The sequence below is a fragment of the Canis lupus genome, chromosome 9, assembly GCF_003254725.2.
Source record: "Canis lupus dingo isolate Sandy chromosome 9, ASM325472v2, whole genome shotgun sequence".
Taxonomy (NCBI): Eukaryota; Metazoa; Chordata; class Mammalia; order Carnivora; family Canidae; genus Canis; species Canis lupus.
This window is the reverse complement of record NC_064251.1, coordinates 50,930,641-50,949,704: the sequence shown is the minus strand read 5'-3', so window position 1 is coordinate 50,949,704 and position 19,064 is coordinate 50,930,641. Positions and strand designations below refer to the sequence as shown.

Genomic DNA, 19,064 nt, shown 5'->3' with positions numbered 1-19,064 from the left:
GCTGTGACGTGTGGGGAACCAGGGTGATGTTGCCGGGTGAGTAGGTGGGGGGCAGCTGGTTCCCATCTGCTTTGTGGGTTGGGTCTGCACTCTCCCACCTCCCTGAACCCTGGGCCCCCGCATGATGTCATGTGTGTGCACACTACACTGTCCCTGTGGCCACCTGCCTGTCGTGGCTTTTCCCTTCTAGGCCCAATCCTTCACATGCAGCAGACAGGGTGCATCAAAATGCCCATGTACCTGTCTTGGCAGGAGTGTAGATAGTCCCCTTAAATACACACAGGGTCATGTTCACATAGTAGGTCCCTTTCTTGATGCTGAATTCGAGGTTAGGAGGCATGCCCAGGGATACAGGAGGGTCAGGGAGACCAAGCCCCATGGTTCTCAGGTCCAAACTGCACTCCCTCTCTGGCAGTCACACGTCTGCCCAGTTGGTGGGGATGGGCCACTGGCACTTTACACGTCTCCCCTGGTGGCTTCCCTCACGGAGAGCCTCTACCTCCTGCGCTCAGACCCACTCCCTCCTGTATAATATTCGTAAGTCTGTTCCTCTGGCCTGTGGCACCGCTGGTTGCACAGTGGTGGTCTGTGCTGGTTAACAAGAGTCTACAGTTGAAAATAATGACATTTTATCCGCTCCACTGCAGAATTGGCCACGGTTTATGGGCGGGAAGGGAGAGGCCAATTGTCTGTGCCAAGTCTCCTGGGGGCCCTGGGCCGAGAGGGGTATAAAGGGTGACCATGTCCTTCGCACAGCCTGTCCAAGCCCAGGCGAGCAAACTGTTGGCAGCTGTGAGCACAGACCCCCTAGACATGAAGACCCTGCTCCTCACCATCGGCTTCAGCCTCATTGCGATCCTGCAGGCCCAGGATCCCCCAGCCTTGGGAAAGGACACTGTGGCTGTGAGGCCCTGATGGGGCAGGGTGGGCCGGGGGCGCTCAGGGAGAGGCACTAACCGCTGTCTCTGGGGCAACGGTCAGACAGAGCAAGACGGGTCTGTGCCAAACCAGCTGCGGGTGCGGAGGGCCCTGGGAGCAAGGACACCTGAGGTCCTAGCTGGCCTGCAGGGCCTGGCCGCTGGCTCCTGGGGGTCCGGCAAGGGCACCGGGCATCTGCTGGGGAGGGAGGTGGGCCGGGAAATGCTCTGTGCCCCTAGCCCTGGGGTTGGGGGACACCCTGGGGCTACAGAGCAGGAGGGGCATCCCAGGGGAGCCGGCCTGTGCCCTGAGGAAAGTGAACCTTCTCCAGGTGTCAGGGAAATGGTATCTGAAGGCCATGACAGCAGACCAGGAGGTGCCTGAGAAGCCTGACTCAGTGACTCCCATGATCCTCAAAGCCCAGAAGGGGGGCAACCTGGAAGCCAAGATCACCATGCTGTGAGTGTCAGCGACCAGGTGGCCCGTGACCTCCCTCAGCAGCACCCCCTGTATGCACACACCCAAGAGCCAGTGTCTGGGTGGGACCAGCAGACCACGCAATGACCTGGGCAGCCCCTCCTCATGCTCAGCACCTGGCAGCTTTGAGGGGGTGCTGCCACAGAAGATGCCTCACTGGCGGGGGGTGCAGAGGACAGGAGAGGCCCCAGAGGGGTGGCACTGGCACACTGGGGGAGCTACTGCCCCAGCTCCTCCCGGGGGAGCCCCAGGGAGCTTCCTCATGTGGCACCAAGGGTCTGGTCGGGACTTGGGTGGGAGATGCCAGTGGCTCCGTCAGCCTGTGCCAGACCCAGGGCAGCACGTGGCATTGCCCTGGGCTGCTGGAGACAGGAGGGGCGTGCCCAGGGCGGCATCACAGGGCTCCTGTGTTCCAGGACAAATGGTCAGTGCCAGAACATCACGGTGGTCCTGCACAAAACCTCTGAGCCTGGCAAATACACGGCATGTGAGTCCTGGAGCCTGAGCCTGGCAGTGCCCTGCATGTACTGGGGGAGGGGGTGGCTTCACGAAGCCGGGGCGGACTCGCAGCCTGAGAAGTCCGCTCCTGCCTGACCCCTCAGTGCCCACTGTCTCCTTGCTGAGCCAAAGTGCCTTATGGTACCAGCACCGCACCCCAAGTACTAGTGGGACGGATCTGTCCCCAGAAGGGCTGGCCTGCAGGGCATTCCAGCCATGTCTGTGCCCAGGTCAGGGGCAGAGGGCAACCTGGTTGTTGGGGACTGAGCACCCCGTGCCCCATGCGCTTCAGACCCCTCTGCCTGGAGCCTCTCTGGGACCCGGCAAGGGGGGCCCAGACCCGGGTGGGAATGCATGGAGTCTGGATGGTGTGCCCAGCTGGACCTGGGTGAGCCCTGGTTCTTTCTGGAGAACCATGAGGCCTTTTTAGGACACGTCCTGCTGTCATCCCACAGACGAGGGCCAGCGTGTCGTGTTCATCCAGCCGTCCCCGGTGAGGGACCACTACATTCTCTACTGCGAGGGCGAGCTCCATGGGAGGCAGATCCGAATGGCCAAGCTTCTAGGTGAGGCTTGCACATCCCAGTGCCTGCAGACCCTCCCCCCACCCCCGGCCCACTCCAGGTGGCTTCTCCTTCTGGCTGCTTTCCCCCCACCACTACCCCCGGGGAAGGACTCATCGCTATTCCTGGGGTTCAGGATTTGGGTGTCCAGCCCGGGTCCATGCCCAGCAAGAACACAGGAACCCATATGTCAGGGAGTAGGCCAGGCTGTGCCTGGGGGGCCGCACCACCTTCCCGGGGTGGGGGGAGCTCCAAGAGTGTGGGGTCCTGCCTGGGAAGAAAATGCCTCTGTGTGGGGGGCTTGGGGAGTCCTGCAGCTGGCCCCCTGCTCCCCGGAGACACCCAGTGTGTCCTCCTGGGTCTGCTGCTCCAGCCCCCACTACATGCCCACAGCTCCTCTGCTCCGCCTTTCCAGCTGCTCGCCTGCTCTGGCCCAGAGCCCTCTGGCCTGGCCCCCATGGGGGTGCGCGGGCTCCCACCCAGGTTGGGGTGCAGATGCTGCCTGGTCGTGTTCCTCAACCTCATGCCTCCTGGTTTCCCTGACAGGAAGGGATCCTGAGCAGAGCCAAGAGGCCTTGGAGGATTTTCGGGAATTCTCAAGAGCCAAAGGATTGAACCAGGAGATTTTGGAACTCGCGCAGAGCGGTAGGAAGGATGCCTGTGCCTGGTCCTGCCCAATTGCCTCCATGGTGGAACCACCAGCGGAGTGACATTTTAGGAGAACACACCACATCCAACGCTGGCTGTTCTCTCTGGGCTTGTCTGAAACCTTGGCTGGCAAGGGCCCTGGGGATCTTCTGAATCATGTGTTTCCTTCCTTCCACAGAAACCTGCTCTCCAGGAGGACAGTAGGGTAAGTGGACAGTTGCAGAGTCAGTGGGATTTCAAGAGGCCGTGTCCCACCTGGGCCGGGCAGGTGCAGACATCCAGTAGAGTGGCCCCTGGCAGCGAGCACTCCACGGGCCGGCGTGCAGGTGGGCGATGGACCTCCTGATAGGCCAGTGTGGGAAATCCCTCCTCACCCCTAAACAGTCATCGTGACTCTGTTTACCCAATGAGTTGCTTAAAAGATTCAGAAACATGGTGACCCATGCACGGGATGCCTCCGATCCCCTGAGTCCCTCACTGGCTGTGTGTCCTTTTGGAACTGGAGTTTCAGAGATTTGCATCAAGGCTGCTTGCCCAGTGCTGGCGGAGCCAGAGTCTAGATCTGCATTCCCACTCCTCCTGCGCCCCCCACCTCCAACCTGAAGTCACCTTGTCACCTTGTCACACGTTCACACTTCACATGACCGACTGGGCTGGGAGCCTTGGGGGCGGCCCACGGGAAGCTTCTCCTTCTGATGGTTCAGGTCCAAGGGCTGGAACCCCCAGGAGCCGCCCCTGGGCCCTGTGCAGCCACCCCTCGGGCTCCGCCACAGCCTGGGCCTCACAGACACCCCCTCCCTCCCAGGGCAGGAGGCACGAGCAGCAGTTCTGCGGCAGCCCCGAGGCAGCAGCTCCATGACCCTCTGTCCTGCAGAATGCAGAAGGATCTCCTCCCCCGATCCCACCTGCTCCACCCCTCCTGCCACCACCACTCCCTCCTCCAGGCCCACCACCGTCTCCTGCTTCCACATAAAAAGCTTCTGCAGGGGGATCCCTGTGTGGCTCAGTGGTTTAGCGCCTGCCTTGGGCTCAGGGCATGATCCCAGAGTCCCGGGATCGAGTCCCACATCGGTCTCCCTGCATGGAGCCTGCTTCTCCCTCTGTCTGTGTCTCTGCCTCTCTTTCTGTCTGTGTCTCTCATGAATAAATAAATAAAATCTTAAAAAAAAAAAAAAAGCTTCTGAAATCCCTGGTGACTCTGTCTGTCTGTCTGTGGGGTCCCTCGGGTAGGCGGGGAAGGGGGCGGGGTGGACGAGCCAGGGCAGGAGGGATGCGAGGACTGGTGATGTCCTGGTTCTGGGCAGCGGTGCATTGGTCCAGCAGGCAGGAGGGTACAGGCAGGGCCAGGGTGCTGCAGCTCTGCCTGGGGGTCCTGCAGGGGCTTTCTGCGGGGCTGGCACCCACGAAGCTCAGGTCCTGGGTGGTCTTGGGGTTGAGGGACAGGTCTGACCCATGGAGAAGCACAAGTCAGACTTGTGGGCTTGGGACAAAGGGAGCATCTGCCCGGGTGGGGGATGCAGGGTGCCCTGGACCCTCAGTATTGGTCCTGCATCCAAGCCACCTGCACAGGGTGGTGGACGGGGGTGGAGCTCCAATCAGGGGTGTGGCTGGCGCTGGAGCTGTCAGCCAAGGAGGCCAGCCTCTGCTTCCCAAGCTGCCCCGTCCAGACTCCTAGCCTCCCTCTGGGTCCCGGCTCGAGGCTTGCCAGGTCTGAGTCTGGGCGGGTTTGGGAGGGGACATCTCTGGAGTAGAAAGTACCACATGTATCATTTTGTTCAGATACCTTTGGGGGTTTCTGGTGTTTGATAAGATTTAAAATCTTCTCTGATGGCACAACACAGAGAGACACGGTGACACTGGGAGATGAGAGGGAGCCTCTGCACACAGGGGCTGCCAGGGCTGACCAGGTGCCAACCTGTCAGGGAGGCTCTTGTGATGCATGTGGGTGGGGAGAGTGGGCCGTCCCGGCTCCCCGTGTGGACTGCCTACTGACCCAATCCGGGGGGCCTGGAGCAGAGGCCACGCAGCACCCGAGGCTTCCTTGGAGCAGATGCTCTCGACACGCGGCCCCATGTCCGGCTTCCCAGCTCCCAGCTCACCTGTGACGGGGACACGGGTGTCTCCCTGGCTCACCTGCAGCGGGGGCATGGGTGTCTCGGGGCAATTTCTCTACTTGGCTGCACTTGTGAGGCCAGGGGAGGCAGCTCCGAGCCTGGAGGGCAGGCTGGGGGCCTGGGGTGTCCTGCAGATCCTCTGTCCCTCGTGCAGTGTCTCTGGACCCAGCCTGTGGGCTCGGCTGCGGCTCGAAAGCACTTTGTTGATTTTCCTCCCCCCCCCCCCCCCCCCGCCCCTGACTCAGTCTCCGCTTCCTCCCACTTCCTGGGCAACTGCCACATAGACCACTGGGAGATCTGGGGGAGGACATCCATTTAGACCAGCCTGCCCATGAGATGCCGTGCACCGGGCTGTGGGGAGGAACCCGTCTGCGGGGAAGAGAAATGACCATTCGTGGGGGACCATGAGGATTGAGGACTCGCCGGGGCTCTGCTTGGAGGAACATACATTCACAGAGTGAGTCACAGGTGCGCCAGGCTCCTGCAGGTGGCCCAAGCCTGAGGCCTCACACTGGCCAGGTCCACGAAGCTGCCAGGGCCTCTGCCCAGGCTCCAGGTCTGAGGAGTCCTGCCCATGGCACATGTGTGGCCTCCACAAGACCTCCCTCCCCTGTGAACAGACCAGAGCCCCCTCAGCCCAGCCAGAGCCTCACCCAAACCCCACCCCCACCCTGGGCTCTGTCCCAGGGACAGTGGGGCTGGGACTGCTTTCTGGCAGGAGGGGCATTTTGGAAGAGGGAATGTCCCTCAGTGGTCGGGTCTCAGGGCTTCCAAAAGACGAGGGGATCCACGTGGACCCCCAAAGCCACCCCCCATTCTGATTGCTCCTAGAGTGGCTGCCTGGGGGCCACAGCACATATCACCTGGGTCTCTACGGGCTTGGCTAAAATGTGGAGGCCTTGCGGCTGCACAGGCCCTTTCCTCCCAACTTCCCAAAGGTGCCCACTGGCCCGTGTGTTGCATCCACCAGCCAGATGTGCCAGAGAGGGACGGAGAGGGGAAAGCGGAGCTTCATTCACCCCTTGCCCTGCCCCTTGCCTTCCACTCCCGGATCCTGAGTCCCACTGTCCATCCATCTGCAGCTGGACCGGTGCCCCCAATCCACAACATGTTTCCGGCCCAATGCTTTCACTGTTGCTTTTATTCATGAAAGGTGTTTTCAGCGGCTGTACGATGCTGGGTGGGCTCTTAGTTTCTTTCAACCCTTTTCTGACCACGGCCCACAGTCTTCTGGGCCCTGGGGTCCCTGATGTGGGCTGATGCTTACCTGACGTCCGTCCTGCCCCCAGTCTCCGCCCACGGCCATGCAAGGCATGTCTCTTCTCTCTGGTCATCTCCACTTTCTCTGCATGTTTTGGTGCCTCTCTCTCTCTCTCTCTCAAATAAATAAACAAAAATTTTTAAAGAAGACTATAGACTTTACCATTTTATTTTTTCATTTTATTCTTTTTAAAGATTCTTTATTTATTTATTCATGAGAGACACAGAGAGAGGCAGAGACACAGGCAGAGGGAGAAGCAGGCTCCATGCAGGGAGCCTCGATCCCGGGACCCCAGGATCACGACCTGAGTGGAAGGCAGATGCTCAACCGCCGAGCCACCCAGGTGTCTCTGTACTTTACCCTTTTAAACAGGCATTTAACTTGTCTGAACCCAACCTGCATGCTCTGTGTCCCCTGCACCGGGCACAGGCCAGTTCTGTGAGCCCGGCTGGGCTGCCTGGAGTCCACCCTGTACGTTCATATTTTAGGGTGAGCCCAAGATTCGGACAGTTTAGGTGCAGAACTTGGGGCTCTCGTTCTCTGGCTCCTTTCTTTCCTGGCTTTCTGCCTTCCTTTCCCAGCAGCCCTAATTGCTGGGGACCCTGTCCCCGTTCTCCAGCCAGGAGGATGGCAGGGTTTCTATCAGAACTGCATCTGCTCCAGGCAGCAGACACCAGGCCTGCCTTCAACACAGAAGTGGGGGCAGCAGAGAGCGCACCCAGCCGAGTCCTTCCCCCAGGTGCTCATGGACCAACTGACCACAGCTTCCCCGCCAGGCTGCCAGGGTCTCAGGGAGTTGCATCCTGCCTCGTCGGAGATAATGTTGCTCCCCAGGGAAGGAAGGGGTGGCTGGCGGTCAGGGAGGGACTGCTTGACGATCTTGACAGAAGAGGGCGCATGAGCAGAGCGCTGGCCAGGGCCCCAAATCCGTGCTCTGCCCTTGGAGTGGATGTTGCTGCCTTTGAGAAACTTGACCTGGCTTCGTACACAGTCTCTATGAGGAGGAAATAGAACGTGGGTGCCCCAGGTTGGGGTCCCCAGGCATCAGACCTGCACACAACGCACTTGGCACCTTCTCCCCATCAGTCTGGCCTGGGTCCCTTGAGGGCCATCCCAGGGCACGCATGGCCTGCAGTCCTGCTCTACCTCAGTTGCTTTGGGTGTGCTCTTGCCCCCAGGAAGGCCAGCGGGAAGTGTCACAGTAGGTCTGGGGGCAGATGGGTGGGGCCTCACGTCACTGCCTCTCCCCAGCACCTCACACACACAGGTGCACTCGGCCCCAGGTCACTGCAATGGACACTTCCGTGCCGGCTGTTCCAACTCTCTCATCTCCTGGCTGCTTGGTCGGGGTGCTGACCTCAACCATGGTGAACTGGGGGACTGGCTACCAGTGGGCAGAGCAGAAAGGAGCTCATCTGGACCTGGGGGTTTGCTGGGGGCTCACCTGCTGGTGCCTCCCTGCCCAGAGACAGTCATGACGAGGGGCTCAGGCCCCCCAGAGACGAGGGTAAGGATGGCCCTTCTGGGCCAGCCACCTAGAGAGTTGAAGGGAACCCAGAATCAAGATGATACCAGGGGACCCCGACACGTGTCCTGCTCCCCTCCCATGTGGGATCCAGGGCCGGGCCTGTGGGCAGAGGGCGACGAGGATGGGGCCCAGCCAGGGGTCTGCCTCCTGCCCTACTCCTCGTCTCCTTGCTCCTGGGATGCCTGGCAGCAAGCAGGATGCCCTGTGGTGGCTTTCTGGGGAGTTTCACAGGTACCCCAGCCACCAGCCCTGAGCCCCACGAATGTCTCTGACTCCGCGGGTCTGCTCCTGGCCGGGTCCCAGGCCTCAGCCCCGGTGGGCTTGCAGCTCCTCTCGGATGCCTGCGTTCTCTCCAGTCCTGGCTGCCTTTAGTCACTGTCCCCTGTGACCAGTTACGAATTCTGTATGTTTGTTCCAACGGCGGTGTGGGCTCTCTCTCCGGAACCTCGACCAAAAGACTGACCGACGTGGGACCCTTCCTCTCTCTCTAAAAGCAGTTCTGGGATCTCAGTCTCTCCGCGTGAGCCCGCAGGGCAGTCTCGGCTGGTGTCTGGAGCCCCCAGCTGCCTGAGCCGTCTCCTGACATCCTGACTCCAGCATGCACACGCAGCTGGTGAATCCTGTGATTCAGCCTTCAGGCCAGCTCTCTGACGCCTCCAGAATCTTCACCACGCCTCAGCCGGGGCTTCCCAGGGGTGGGAGGCGGGGTGCCCCCGGTGGGGGAGAGGGGTTGGTTCTCAGGGAGGGAGGGCCACGGTCCCCCCCTCCTCGCCCCAGGGCTTCATCGACGTCCCACATCCGGGTGTCGAGGTCCCACTACTTTGTCATCTCCCCAACGTTGCCAGGACAGACTTGGCAAGGATTGAGTTCAGCTCCTGGCACAGTCCCACAGCCACACCGTCACCGCGGGGTCTGCTCTCAGGCATCTCTGTCCTGAGGTTTCTGAAATAAATGATGATGCCAAGGCCCTGATACTTCCTGGAGCTCCAAGTTTCAACATCTCCTTTTGGAAAGCCACCCTCAGCCCATCACTGGTCCCATATTTATGGTTGAGAGCAGCAGCCCGCTGGGTCCCCCAAACCAGCTAGTCTCCAGCGGGTGCCGTGTCCCTGCAAGCAACCCCAGGGTGAGGAACTGCTGTCACTTGGTGCCCTGCACCACCACGCCCCATGTTCCACTGATGCATGGCCTGCTTTCCGGGAACATGCAACACACTTGCAGAGACTCTGGGGAAACGGCCTCTGGAGGCCTCCCATCCCAGGGGCTGGAGGGAAAAACAACTCCAAATGCTGTGCCTTCTGGCGCTGGCGGACAGAGCAGGGAGGGAGCACGTTCCCTGGTGGGGCTGGTGTGGGTGGGTGTTTGCTCCACATCGACCAGGAGCATTTCTGCAGACAAGTCTATGAACCTTAGCTTGTGCACGGATCTGTGTCGCCACCACCCTAATCGGGATACAGAGCCGTTCCATGCCTGACACTACGGGTGAGGCCTCCCTCCTGCTGCCTTCCCTGCCCCCTAGCACACCGGGGCACCCCGGTGGGAACCCTCACTCTGCTCAGGCCCTCGCCACCCACCTTGCCACCAACCTGGTCCATGCCTTGCTCCATTTACTGTGTCATTCCATCGCATAGACAGACTGTGGCTTGTCTGACCAGCTCAAGAGAGAGGCACGTGGGGCCATCTCTGGTTCTTAGCAATCGTGCCTGGGGCTGCCGTACACATTTGTGGGCGTGGAATCCTGTGTTTTCATTTCTTTTACATGCAGACCTAGGAAAGGTGTAAGGTGTGTATCTGTATTTGTAAGAAATCCCCAAGCCGTTTCCCAGAGCAGCTGCGGGTGAGGGTCCCACTCTTGGTGTCCCTGCTGATATCCTGCACTCTGGTGGGCATGTAGCGCTGCCTCCTGGATGGCGTGGTGACACGTTTTCATCACCAGTGATGCCGCATGTCAGATCCCACTGCCCTTTGCCTTCTGGATGTCCTCTTTGGGCAAGTGTCTGTTCAAGTGTTTTGCTCATTTTTATTGGGTTGTTTGCTTTTTGCCGTTGAGGTTTGAGGTTATTTCAATGTATTGTTTTTTTGAGATTATGAAATTTACAAATATTTCTCCCAACACAAGCTTATTTTTATTTTTTTAAGATTTTATTTATTTATTCATGAGAGAGACAGAGACACAGGCAGAGGGAGAAGCAAACTCCCTGCTGGGAGCCCCATGTAGGACTCAATCCCAGGACCCCAGGATCACACCCTGGGCTGAAGGCAGATGCTCAACTGCTGAGCCACCCAGGTGTCCCACATGCAACTTATTTTTAAATAAAATCCTCTCAACAACATACTTGGCCAAGCAGAAGTTTTGTATTTAATGACATCCAGTTCACCAGTTTGTCTTTATGAATGATACTTTGGGTGCTGTCTCTGAGAATGCTTTGCCTGACACTAGCTCATGAAAATGTCTCCTGAATTATGTTACACTGAGGCCTGTGATCAATGCAACAGCTACTTTCATAAAGGAAGGCCTGTGGCTGACGTCAAGGCTCCTTTATTTGTGTGTTCAGTCACTCCAACAGGTTTATCGAACAATAAATTGGCCCTATTGTGTGACCCCATTTCTGAGTTCTCCGTTCTGCTCCACTGATGTGTGTGTCCCTTCCCAGCACCCACAACATACCCGCAAATGCAAACGTGCCCATCAGGTGACCTCTTACCTGCCTTGGGGGCTGGGCCCACATCCTGCCATGGCCTGCCAGCATCCCTCAGCACCCCAGAGTCCCAGCAAAGCTCAGTTGGGTCATGGACACCACTGCCTCTCGGGCCCTTTGATGCCCTGTGGCCCAGGCTCCTTGTGAGGATGGGGCAGCACCGGGGTGTCTACAGAGCTAGGCCATCAAGGGGTCCCCGGGGACCCTGTCATCTCAGAGATCCGGTAGGGGCAGGGACCCTGCCTGTCCCTGGCAGAAGGTCAGCACACACAGGGAACACGAGAGCCTTTCTCAAGGCCTGGACCTGCCTCCTGGTCTCAGGCCTAAAAGAGCATTTGACTTGCCCCTTCTCCACCCTGGGGAGGGCAGGGCTCTGCTCACGAGCACTTGCCTGGGGGTAATTACTGGGGTAATTACAAGTAGCACGTTCAGTTCCATCACCCAGGGGTTATGGAGAGCATGTGGGGAGGCACACCTGGTGCAGAGAGGCACAAGGATGCCTTTGTGAGGCCGGAAATAACCCGCCTGGGGCCTTTACCTCCCGCCAGGATCAGCTCCAGGCCCCAGGACAGGCACTCCAAGCCCAGGGCCAGCACAGGGATCCTTATTCAGAGGGCAGCAGGGGCCTGACCACAGGGTCTAGGCTTGGGCGCCTGAACCTCTCACCTGGTCTGTGTGAGATGGAGGCAGCCAGATGACCCTGCAGGACCATGGGTCAGATACCATGGAGGGGTTAGGGCTGCAGGGTAAGGACAGGGCCCCTCGGGGCTGGGCTCCTCTGTGCCCTGGGTGTGGGGCCCTGAGCAAGTGGATCGAGTCCCCTAACAGGGGCAGGTGGCAGCAAATGAAAAGCCAGAGATTCATGCTGGGTCAGTTGGAGAGGGCAGCATGGCGTGCAGGTCTGGATGGCTCTGAAAGGGTAGACCCACCTAGAGCCTGACAGGGAAACAGGGTCTTTGCAGACGTGATCACCTAGGTACAGACCGTGGGACGAGGTCATGCTGCTGGGGGCTCTACACCCGAGGGCTGGTGTCCAGAGGGGAGAAGAGGGGATTCGGGACACAGGACAAAAGCCAGAGGATACTGAGCAGACAGCTGGGCCCTCTGGGATCTGGGAGAGGTGGCAGCGTGGGTGGAGGGGGCTGGAGGACCTCGGCCGGTGATACCTTGCTCTCAGACTTCCGCCCACCCGACCTGGGAAAGAGTACGTTTCTGTGGCTCTGAGCGCCAAGTCAGGGTAGACCCAGGAAGAGAACAAAGGCGTCCCACAGCAGGTCCAGCAGGAACATGATACAGGGGAGAGGGTGATGCTCCCACAGTGAGCCTGGGGGCACCCCAGGGAGGTGTGGCTGCAGCCGAGCCCTGAATCCCAAAACATTCCCCTTTGGGGGGCTCCCCAGGGTGGGATGCGGCAGGTCTGGGATCTGCAGGAGGGGGGCTCCACCCAGGGGTGAGCACAGGCCTGAGCAGAGCCAGGGTGGTCGAGCAAAGGTGAGCCATGGGCGGGGGGCTGGAGGTGAGGAGCCACTCTGCTTCCTTGCCCCCCGAGGATCCCATTCTGAGAGTGTGGCTCGCCCATTCGGGCCCCAAACACAGCTCATGGGACACAAATCAAGTAAATCAGGGCTTACTGAGCAGCTATTCCAAATGATAGGCTCTACCTGCCAGCAGGTGGGCTGGGCAAGCCCCCAGGGACCCAGGCCCAGGGGTGGGGGTGGGGGTGGGCGGTATAAAGGGCGGCCCATGAGGAGCCCACACAGCCTCTCGAGCCCCAGACACGGACCTGCGTGGCAGCCATGACCCCAGGGCCCTGGAGATGAAGACTCTGCTCCTGGCCACGGCCCTTGGCCTCATCACCGTGCAAGCCCAGGACCCCCTGATCTTCCAGGACCCCGACGTGCAGCTTCTGTGGGGTGGGTGGGGCTGGGGCAGCTGAGGGTGGTCAGGAGTTAGACCCCTTTTAGAGCTCAAGCCTGACCCTCCCCAGGCTATGGTCAGAGAGCCGGAAGGTTCAGAGCCAAGAGGACCTGCATCTTGTCTCCAGGCCCTGGGACACGAGGATGTGGCCGAGGGAATGTGCCAGAACTAGCAAGGGACCCGGAGCCCCCAGGGGAGCCGGTGTCCACCAAGAGGCCGCAGACGTGTGGGGGTGATGAGCAGCTGGGTGCTGGAGGTGTCTGGTGGGGCCTGCGGGTGGAATTATGAGGGGGTCAGGGTCGGGGGAGCTGGTCACAAGTGCTGCAAGGACATGTGTCTTTCAGGTTTCAGGCAAGTGGTATATTAACACTGTGGTATTGGAAAGGGGCACCTCAGTGGCTGAGGTGCCCCCGTACAGGTCTTGGGGCTGAGCAGTGGTGACCTGCACATCTCCTTGATGCTCAGGTGAGCATTTGCCCGGCTCTACCCCAGGCAGCACCAGCCTAGCTGCCCACCAGCCCCCCCATCCCATGGCCTCGGGCCCCACTCGGGGTCCCCCAGCCCTGCACTCAGTGTGGGGTAACACCGAACACCCACAGAGCTCTGGAGGTGGGAGGGCCCCAGGCAGGGCTGGGGTCTACTGTGCTGCCCTGAGGTCAGGACTAGAGGCCTCTGCATCCCCCCAGACAGGAGCGGACATCAAGCCGTTGCCCACTTGGCCTCTGTCCCGACCTCCAGGTCCAATGAGCAGTGCCACACAGTGGAGACCTTCCTGGAGAAAACCGATACGCCCGGCAAATACAGAGCCTATGAGACTCGGATGCTCAGGGGGTGGATGTGCCCCACCAGACCCGGAGCGCCCCCTCCCCAGGCAGCCTTCCTGCCCTGCCTCCACTGCCCCGGGGGCAGTCCTGGGCCGGGGACTTGGGACTCTGGTGCTGGGGACCTCAGTCCTGGGGCTCAGGTCAGGAGGCAGAGGCTGGGGACAGGTGGGCAGATCCAAGGGCATGGCAGTCGGGGGTGGGGGGACGTCTGCCACCCCCGAGCTCTCCTCCAGGATCAGGAACCTGTGTCCACCCCGTGGCCTTCTGCAATGGGCAGGAGCCACCTGCACGTGGAGGAGATACCTGTGAAGGACTACATTGTACTTTACTGTGAAGGACAGTTCAAGGGGGACGGGTTCAAAGTAGCTAAGCTCATGGGTGAGCTTCCTGCCACCCTCCACGCCCCCGACCCCCGGTTCCTCCCGGTCCGCTCCCTGACACTGCAGGCTCACCTGCATACCTCACTGCAGGTAGAAATCCGGACATGAACGCAGAAGCACTGGAAGCATTTAAGAAATTCCTACGGCACAGGGGACTGCCACAGAACATGGTTGTGCCAGCCCAGACAGGTAACGGCTAGCTCTGCCTGTGCCCCCGTCCCTTCTCGGGTCCCCTACTCTCACGGGGACACATCAGTGCAGCGACATGTCTCAGGGACACAGGGGACCCCTCTAGGTCTTCGTTGTCCAGTGTGAGCTGCGGGTAGTGACAGGTCTGGGCCTTGTCTGGGGCGTCTTGTCATTCGGGCTCTTTCTTGGTTTCTATATAAAGATGCGTTCCCACATGTGATTAGGATGAGTGACCCCTGGAGGGACGTCCTGGGTTCCATAGGACTTCAAGGTCCCTGGGGGCATCCCAATCTGGGCCCAAGAGCCTTCTCTGCGGTGAGACCCCCCTCCCAGGGGTCACTCAGGATGTCTGTCCCCAACTGTCTCAGGGACAGAGAGGAACTCTTTTCTTTTCTCTAACTGTCTGGCGGGGTCATAGTCATTATGTGTAATTCGGGAGTGAGCGGCCAGGCTTTGCCCTGACCACAACCCATGCACCCCAAGAAGACATCTAGGCTGGCCTGAGTCCTGGTGATGTCCCTCCAGGCTCCTCCCTGAGGTGCTGGGACCCCCTCACCTCCCTCCTGCTCTGGGTGCTCCACATGTGCCCTGTCACCGGGTCTCTGTCACTAATATAGGAGCTGGAAGTGCAGACTCGCCTGAGGTGCGCGGATCCACCAGATCTGCCGTGAGCACAGCCCAGATGGGGACAGAATGGGGACCTGGTCGCAGCCCCAGGGTGGCCCAGCCCGCTTACCTCAGAGGCATCCCCCCGCCCCCACAGCTTTGGGTAGTGTCAGATGGCAGAAGGACCCTCTCCCTCTGGAGCCCCCAGGAGCCACCCTGTACCCCGCATGGCCACCCCTCACCACCCCTGCCCAGGCCTCATGGACACCCCCTCCCTCCCAGGGCACAAGGCACGAGCAGCAGCGGCTCCATGGCAGCCCTGGGGCAGCAGCACCGCGACCCTATGTCCTACATGACACAGATGGAACCCCTGCCCCCGGGCCTGCCCGCTCCACCTCTCCTGGCGCCCTACCCTCTCCTGCTTCCACATAAAGAACTTCTCCAAACCCTAGTGACTCTGTCTGTCTGTGGTCCCTCGGGTAGGTTGGGAAGGCGGCGGGGTGGACGAGCCAGGGTAGGAGAGATTCGAGGACTGGTGATGTCCTGGTTCTGGACAGTGGTCCGCGGCCCAGCGGGCAGGAGGGTGCAGGCGGGGACAGGGTGCTGCGGCTCTGCCTGGGTGTCCTGCAGGGGCTTTCTGCAGGGCTGGCATCCACGAAGCTCAGGTTCTGTGGCTGGGGGAGGGAGCGGGAGGGTGACAGGTTCTGACCAGAGGTGGGGACACACGTGGGGGGATCACCTGGTACCCCCGTTCCCCACTGGCTGGAGGCCGTGGCAGGGATGACAGTGCAGGCCTGAGGCCAGGCTCCTCGGGGCCACCAGGATAAGGACAGCAGGACACTGGGACCCCAGCCAGGGTAGACTCTGCTCGTGACCCCACCCCAGGCTGGGCCAGACACAGACTCTGCCCGAGGAGGGGCCGCCTCAGGAGGAACTTCTGTTCATGTCCTGGTGCCGACATTGCAGCTTTGCAATGCATAGCCTGACACGCTGCTGGCTGGGGTCTCCCTTGTGATGGGAGGGGTGCACCCACCAGCCTCCTGGAGGCAGGAGGTACGGGGAGTTCCCTCCACACCCCAGCTCAAGGCATTCCCGGGCCTCTCCTGGCACAGCAGGCCCCGGGGCAGAGCACCAGGGACAAACTAGCTAATCTAAGCAGATAAAATTCAGTCCGATGACAGCGGTGCCCACGGAGTTCACTGGGATCCGGATAATCAGGTTTGAGAATGTGTGGGAACTAGGGGGCAGTGGGAACAGGGGCAGTGGGGATGGGTGCGGTGGGAACCGGGGGGCAGGGGGACCGGGGCCAGTGGGCAGGCAGGGATGCTCGGGCCTTCAGACACAGGGCTGTGACCATAGGTGTCACTGATTTGGGACCTGCTGCTCTGGCTCCCTGCACACATGCACATGCACGGATACACACACACAGGCACACACGTGCACACGTACAGACACAAGCACACAAGTGCACACTCACAGATACACTCACACACAGGTACACATACGCACATGCACCGATACACACACACACACAGGCACCCACGCGTACAACACACACGCGCACATGCACCAATACACACACACACACAGGCACATACCTGCACACACACATGGCCACGCTCAAACCCAGAGGCCCCGCTCTGCGGCTCAGGCTGAATTCTAAGCCTTGAGAAGCCCTCCCTTTAGACGTGCGAACGGCTCAGGCCAAGGGCCCTCCAGGCCGGCCCGGATCCCGTGCACAGAACCGCCTCCCGCACCCCCTTGCCCAGTGCACAGCAGGTGTCCCCCGCACCAGCTGAGCAAGCTGCTGAAAGTATTGATTCCAACAGAGCATTTGTGCCCACCCCTCTGGGGCTCACATTGGGGGGGTGCTGCATCTCCTGGCTCCCACGGTCAGCCGTTTCCAGGGGTGTCCTCCTCGTGCAGTATCCCCCATCCTCACATCTGCTCTGCTCCGACTCTCTCCCGCCTCCAACGTCCACTTACATACTGTGCCCACCCTGGGCCCACCTGGATGAACAGGGTCCCGGCCCTTAATCCATTCACGTCTCTCTGCTGTGAACCACACATATGCTCAGGTGCTGGTGCAAAGGAATGACATGTGGTGTTGCTGAAGCACCAGTGACAGGAAGCTTCCGAGGGCCTCTCCGTGGGCAGTACCCATGCAGGGCAGATCCCATGGCAGCAAATACCCCTTCCTGCCACATGACAGTGATGGAGGGTCTGTGGTCAGTGGTCAGGGGTGTGTGAGGAGCCACGAAAGGGGACATGACAGGATGGCTAGTCCTCCTTGGGGGCAGAGGGAAGACCTCCCAACGAAGGAATATCTGAGCTCGTTGTGACCACGTGGGTAGACACACCCTAGCAGAGGGGCAGCAGGGCCAGGGATCAAGTGTTCAAAGAAGGTTCTGGGGCCTCATGGAGGTGGGGTCACCTAGACTTTGAAGTGGGAACTGTATGGCAGCTCCCCCCACCATGCACAGGCACACGCACATGATCTCACACAGACACACATGCATGTGCACACATGTACCCACACACGTATACATAGACACACATGCATGCACAAAGACACGCACATGTATACACACACATCTGCACCTACAAACGTGTGCACGGAGATACACACATGCACACAGAGACGAGCACATGGAAAGATTCATGTATACACGTGTGCACATGCATACACAGGCACATACAGATACATGTGCATGCACAGGCACACATGCATGCACACCACACACACACGCAGACACATGTAGACACATGCAGACACGTATGCACAGACACACAGAAAGGTGCATGAGCACATGCAGACACTTGTGTGCACACAGACACTCATGTGTGCACTCCAGGATGATGCCATCTGCACTTCAGTGGAAAGTTCTGGGAGCAGAACGGAGAAGGACCGAGGGACAGGGAAGCAGAGACCCCTCAGGGGTTTTGGTCAGGAGACTCACGCCTGGTGCTCTGGAGCCTGGAATGAGGGAAGGGGCAGCAGGGCCAGAGGACGGAGGAAAGTGCAGGGCGTGTCCCCTTCCTGCTGTGGCCACCTCACTCCCCTCCTGCCGGCCTATGTGCCTCCGTTCTGTCCTCCTGTCTGACTGTATGAACCAGTGCGGCCGGCGTCACGCTAAGGAGCAATGGTTTCTGTGGGCATACGCGTGCTGTGCCTGGGATTCGGGCCACCTGTCCACGTGAGCCAGCAGGTGGGCAAACTAGGCTGGACCTCCACAGACGCCAAATGGCATTCAGGAAAACGCTACATGCAATGTAGGGCCGCTCCTCTTAGCAAACTACAAATAGAGTTTCCTTAACCTGGCAGGGCGGTGATGGCGGCGGAGCGTGGGGACCCGGTGGCCCGGGCGGGCTGGTACCAGGGAGCAGGGAAGGGTTTGCAGCTGCCAGAGCTTGGGAACCACAGGACCCAGGGGACTTGAAGCCATTTCCATTTGGGGACTCCACTGTCTCTGTGAAGACTCCCCAGGTGGTCACAGACGACAATGGTCACGAGTTGTTGGTATTGTTTTTAAATTTATTTTAAAAATTATGGAAACTCACCCGTGCAGAGAAGAGAGGATGGCAGATGACCCCCTCAGACACCGCGCTCAGTATCATGCTGTCCATGCCCCAGAGACCTGTCACTTTCCTTCTCCCCGGGGGGAGCATTCGAGAGCTGCCCCAGGCACCTCTCCCCAGCCTCTGGCACTAGAAGAATCCGCTCCTCTGCTGGGGTGGTGTGGCATGTGCCATGCCCACACCCAACAGTCGTCATGCATGAACACCCCTCAGTGGCCCTCGTACCCAGATCCACACAAGCGTGGTGGGTCCGTCCCTGCCTCAGTGGGTCTGGGAGAACCCAGGACGACTTGAAAATTCTCCAGGAGGCTCCAGTGAGCCCTCTAGATTCCTAAATAATGGGGACCGTCAAGGTTCATCCCTTCTGGCTCACAGAGAAGGGAACGGGATCGCACCTGCATTTGGATCTCCTTTCACGTAGCAAGTGTGTGCCCACAAAACAAAACACGTTTCACCCACAAGAGAGAAGATGATTTAAGAGGTCATTTCTGGGTGAAGTTGCCAAGGTCATTTGGACACACCCTGGTCACCCCGGGTTCCCGATGGGGGTGCTGCCTGTGTCCCTGCTGCCAGATGGTGGAGATTTGAGGAGCACAGAGGAGGCGGGGGTGGGGATAGAAGCAGGTTCAGTGTCCTCAAAGGAAGTGTTACCGACGCAGGCGGCCCCCACCCTCCCCTCTGGGACCTGCCAGGAGCCGTCCAGGCCCCAGGGACACAGGGACCTTCCCGATTCCACTGGGAGGGAAGAGGCCTCCTATTGTCCTGGTGGAGGAAGCCCCCTGAGGGCCTGGGGATGAGCCCGGGGATTCCGGGAACCGCATGGGGGACTGGACGGTGCTGGCCCACAGGCCCCCGCCCCTACA

General features: G+C 60.0%; 1 protein-coding gene across 1 annotated transcript; it reads left to right on the top strand.

Moving 5' to 3' along the window:
• The first annotated feature begins 813 nt into the window (after positions 1-813).
• LOC112677096 (major allergen Can f 1) lies at positions 814-3,308 on the top strand. The gene is made up of 6 exons (XM_025474967.3): positions 814-903; positions 1,250-1,377; positions 1,812-1,882; positions 2,349-2,459; positions 3,003-3,101; positions 3,283-3,308. The coding sequence occupies exons 1-6, from the start codon at positions 814-816 to the stop codon at positions 3,306-3,308; spliced, it is 525 nt and encodes a 174-aa protein (XP_025330752.1).
• Positions 3,309-19,064: the final 15,756 nt, after the last annotated feature.

Coding starts and splice junctions, on each gene's coding strand:
- LOC112677096 (XM_025474967.3), top strand. CDS start 814: ATGAAGACCCTGCTCCTCACCATCGGCTTCAGCCTCATTGCGATCCTG. Junction 904..1,249: donor TGGGAAAGGACACTGTGGCT/GTGAGGCCCTGA, acceptor AACCTTCTCCAG/GTGTCAGGGAAATGGTATCT. Junction 1,378..1,811: donor GAAGCCAAGATCACCATGCT/GTGAGTGTCAGC, acceptor CCTGTGTTCCAG/GACAAATGGTCAGTGCCAGA.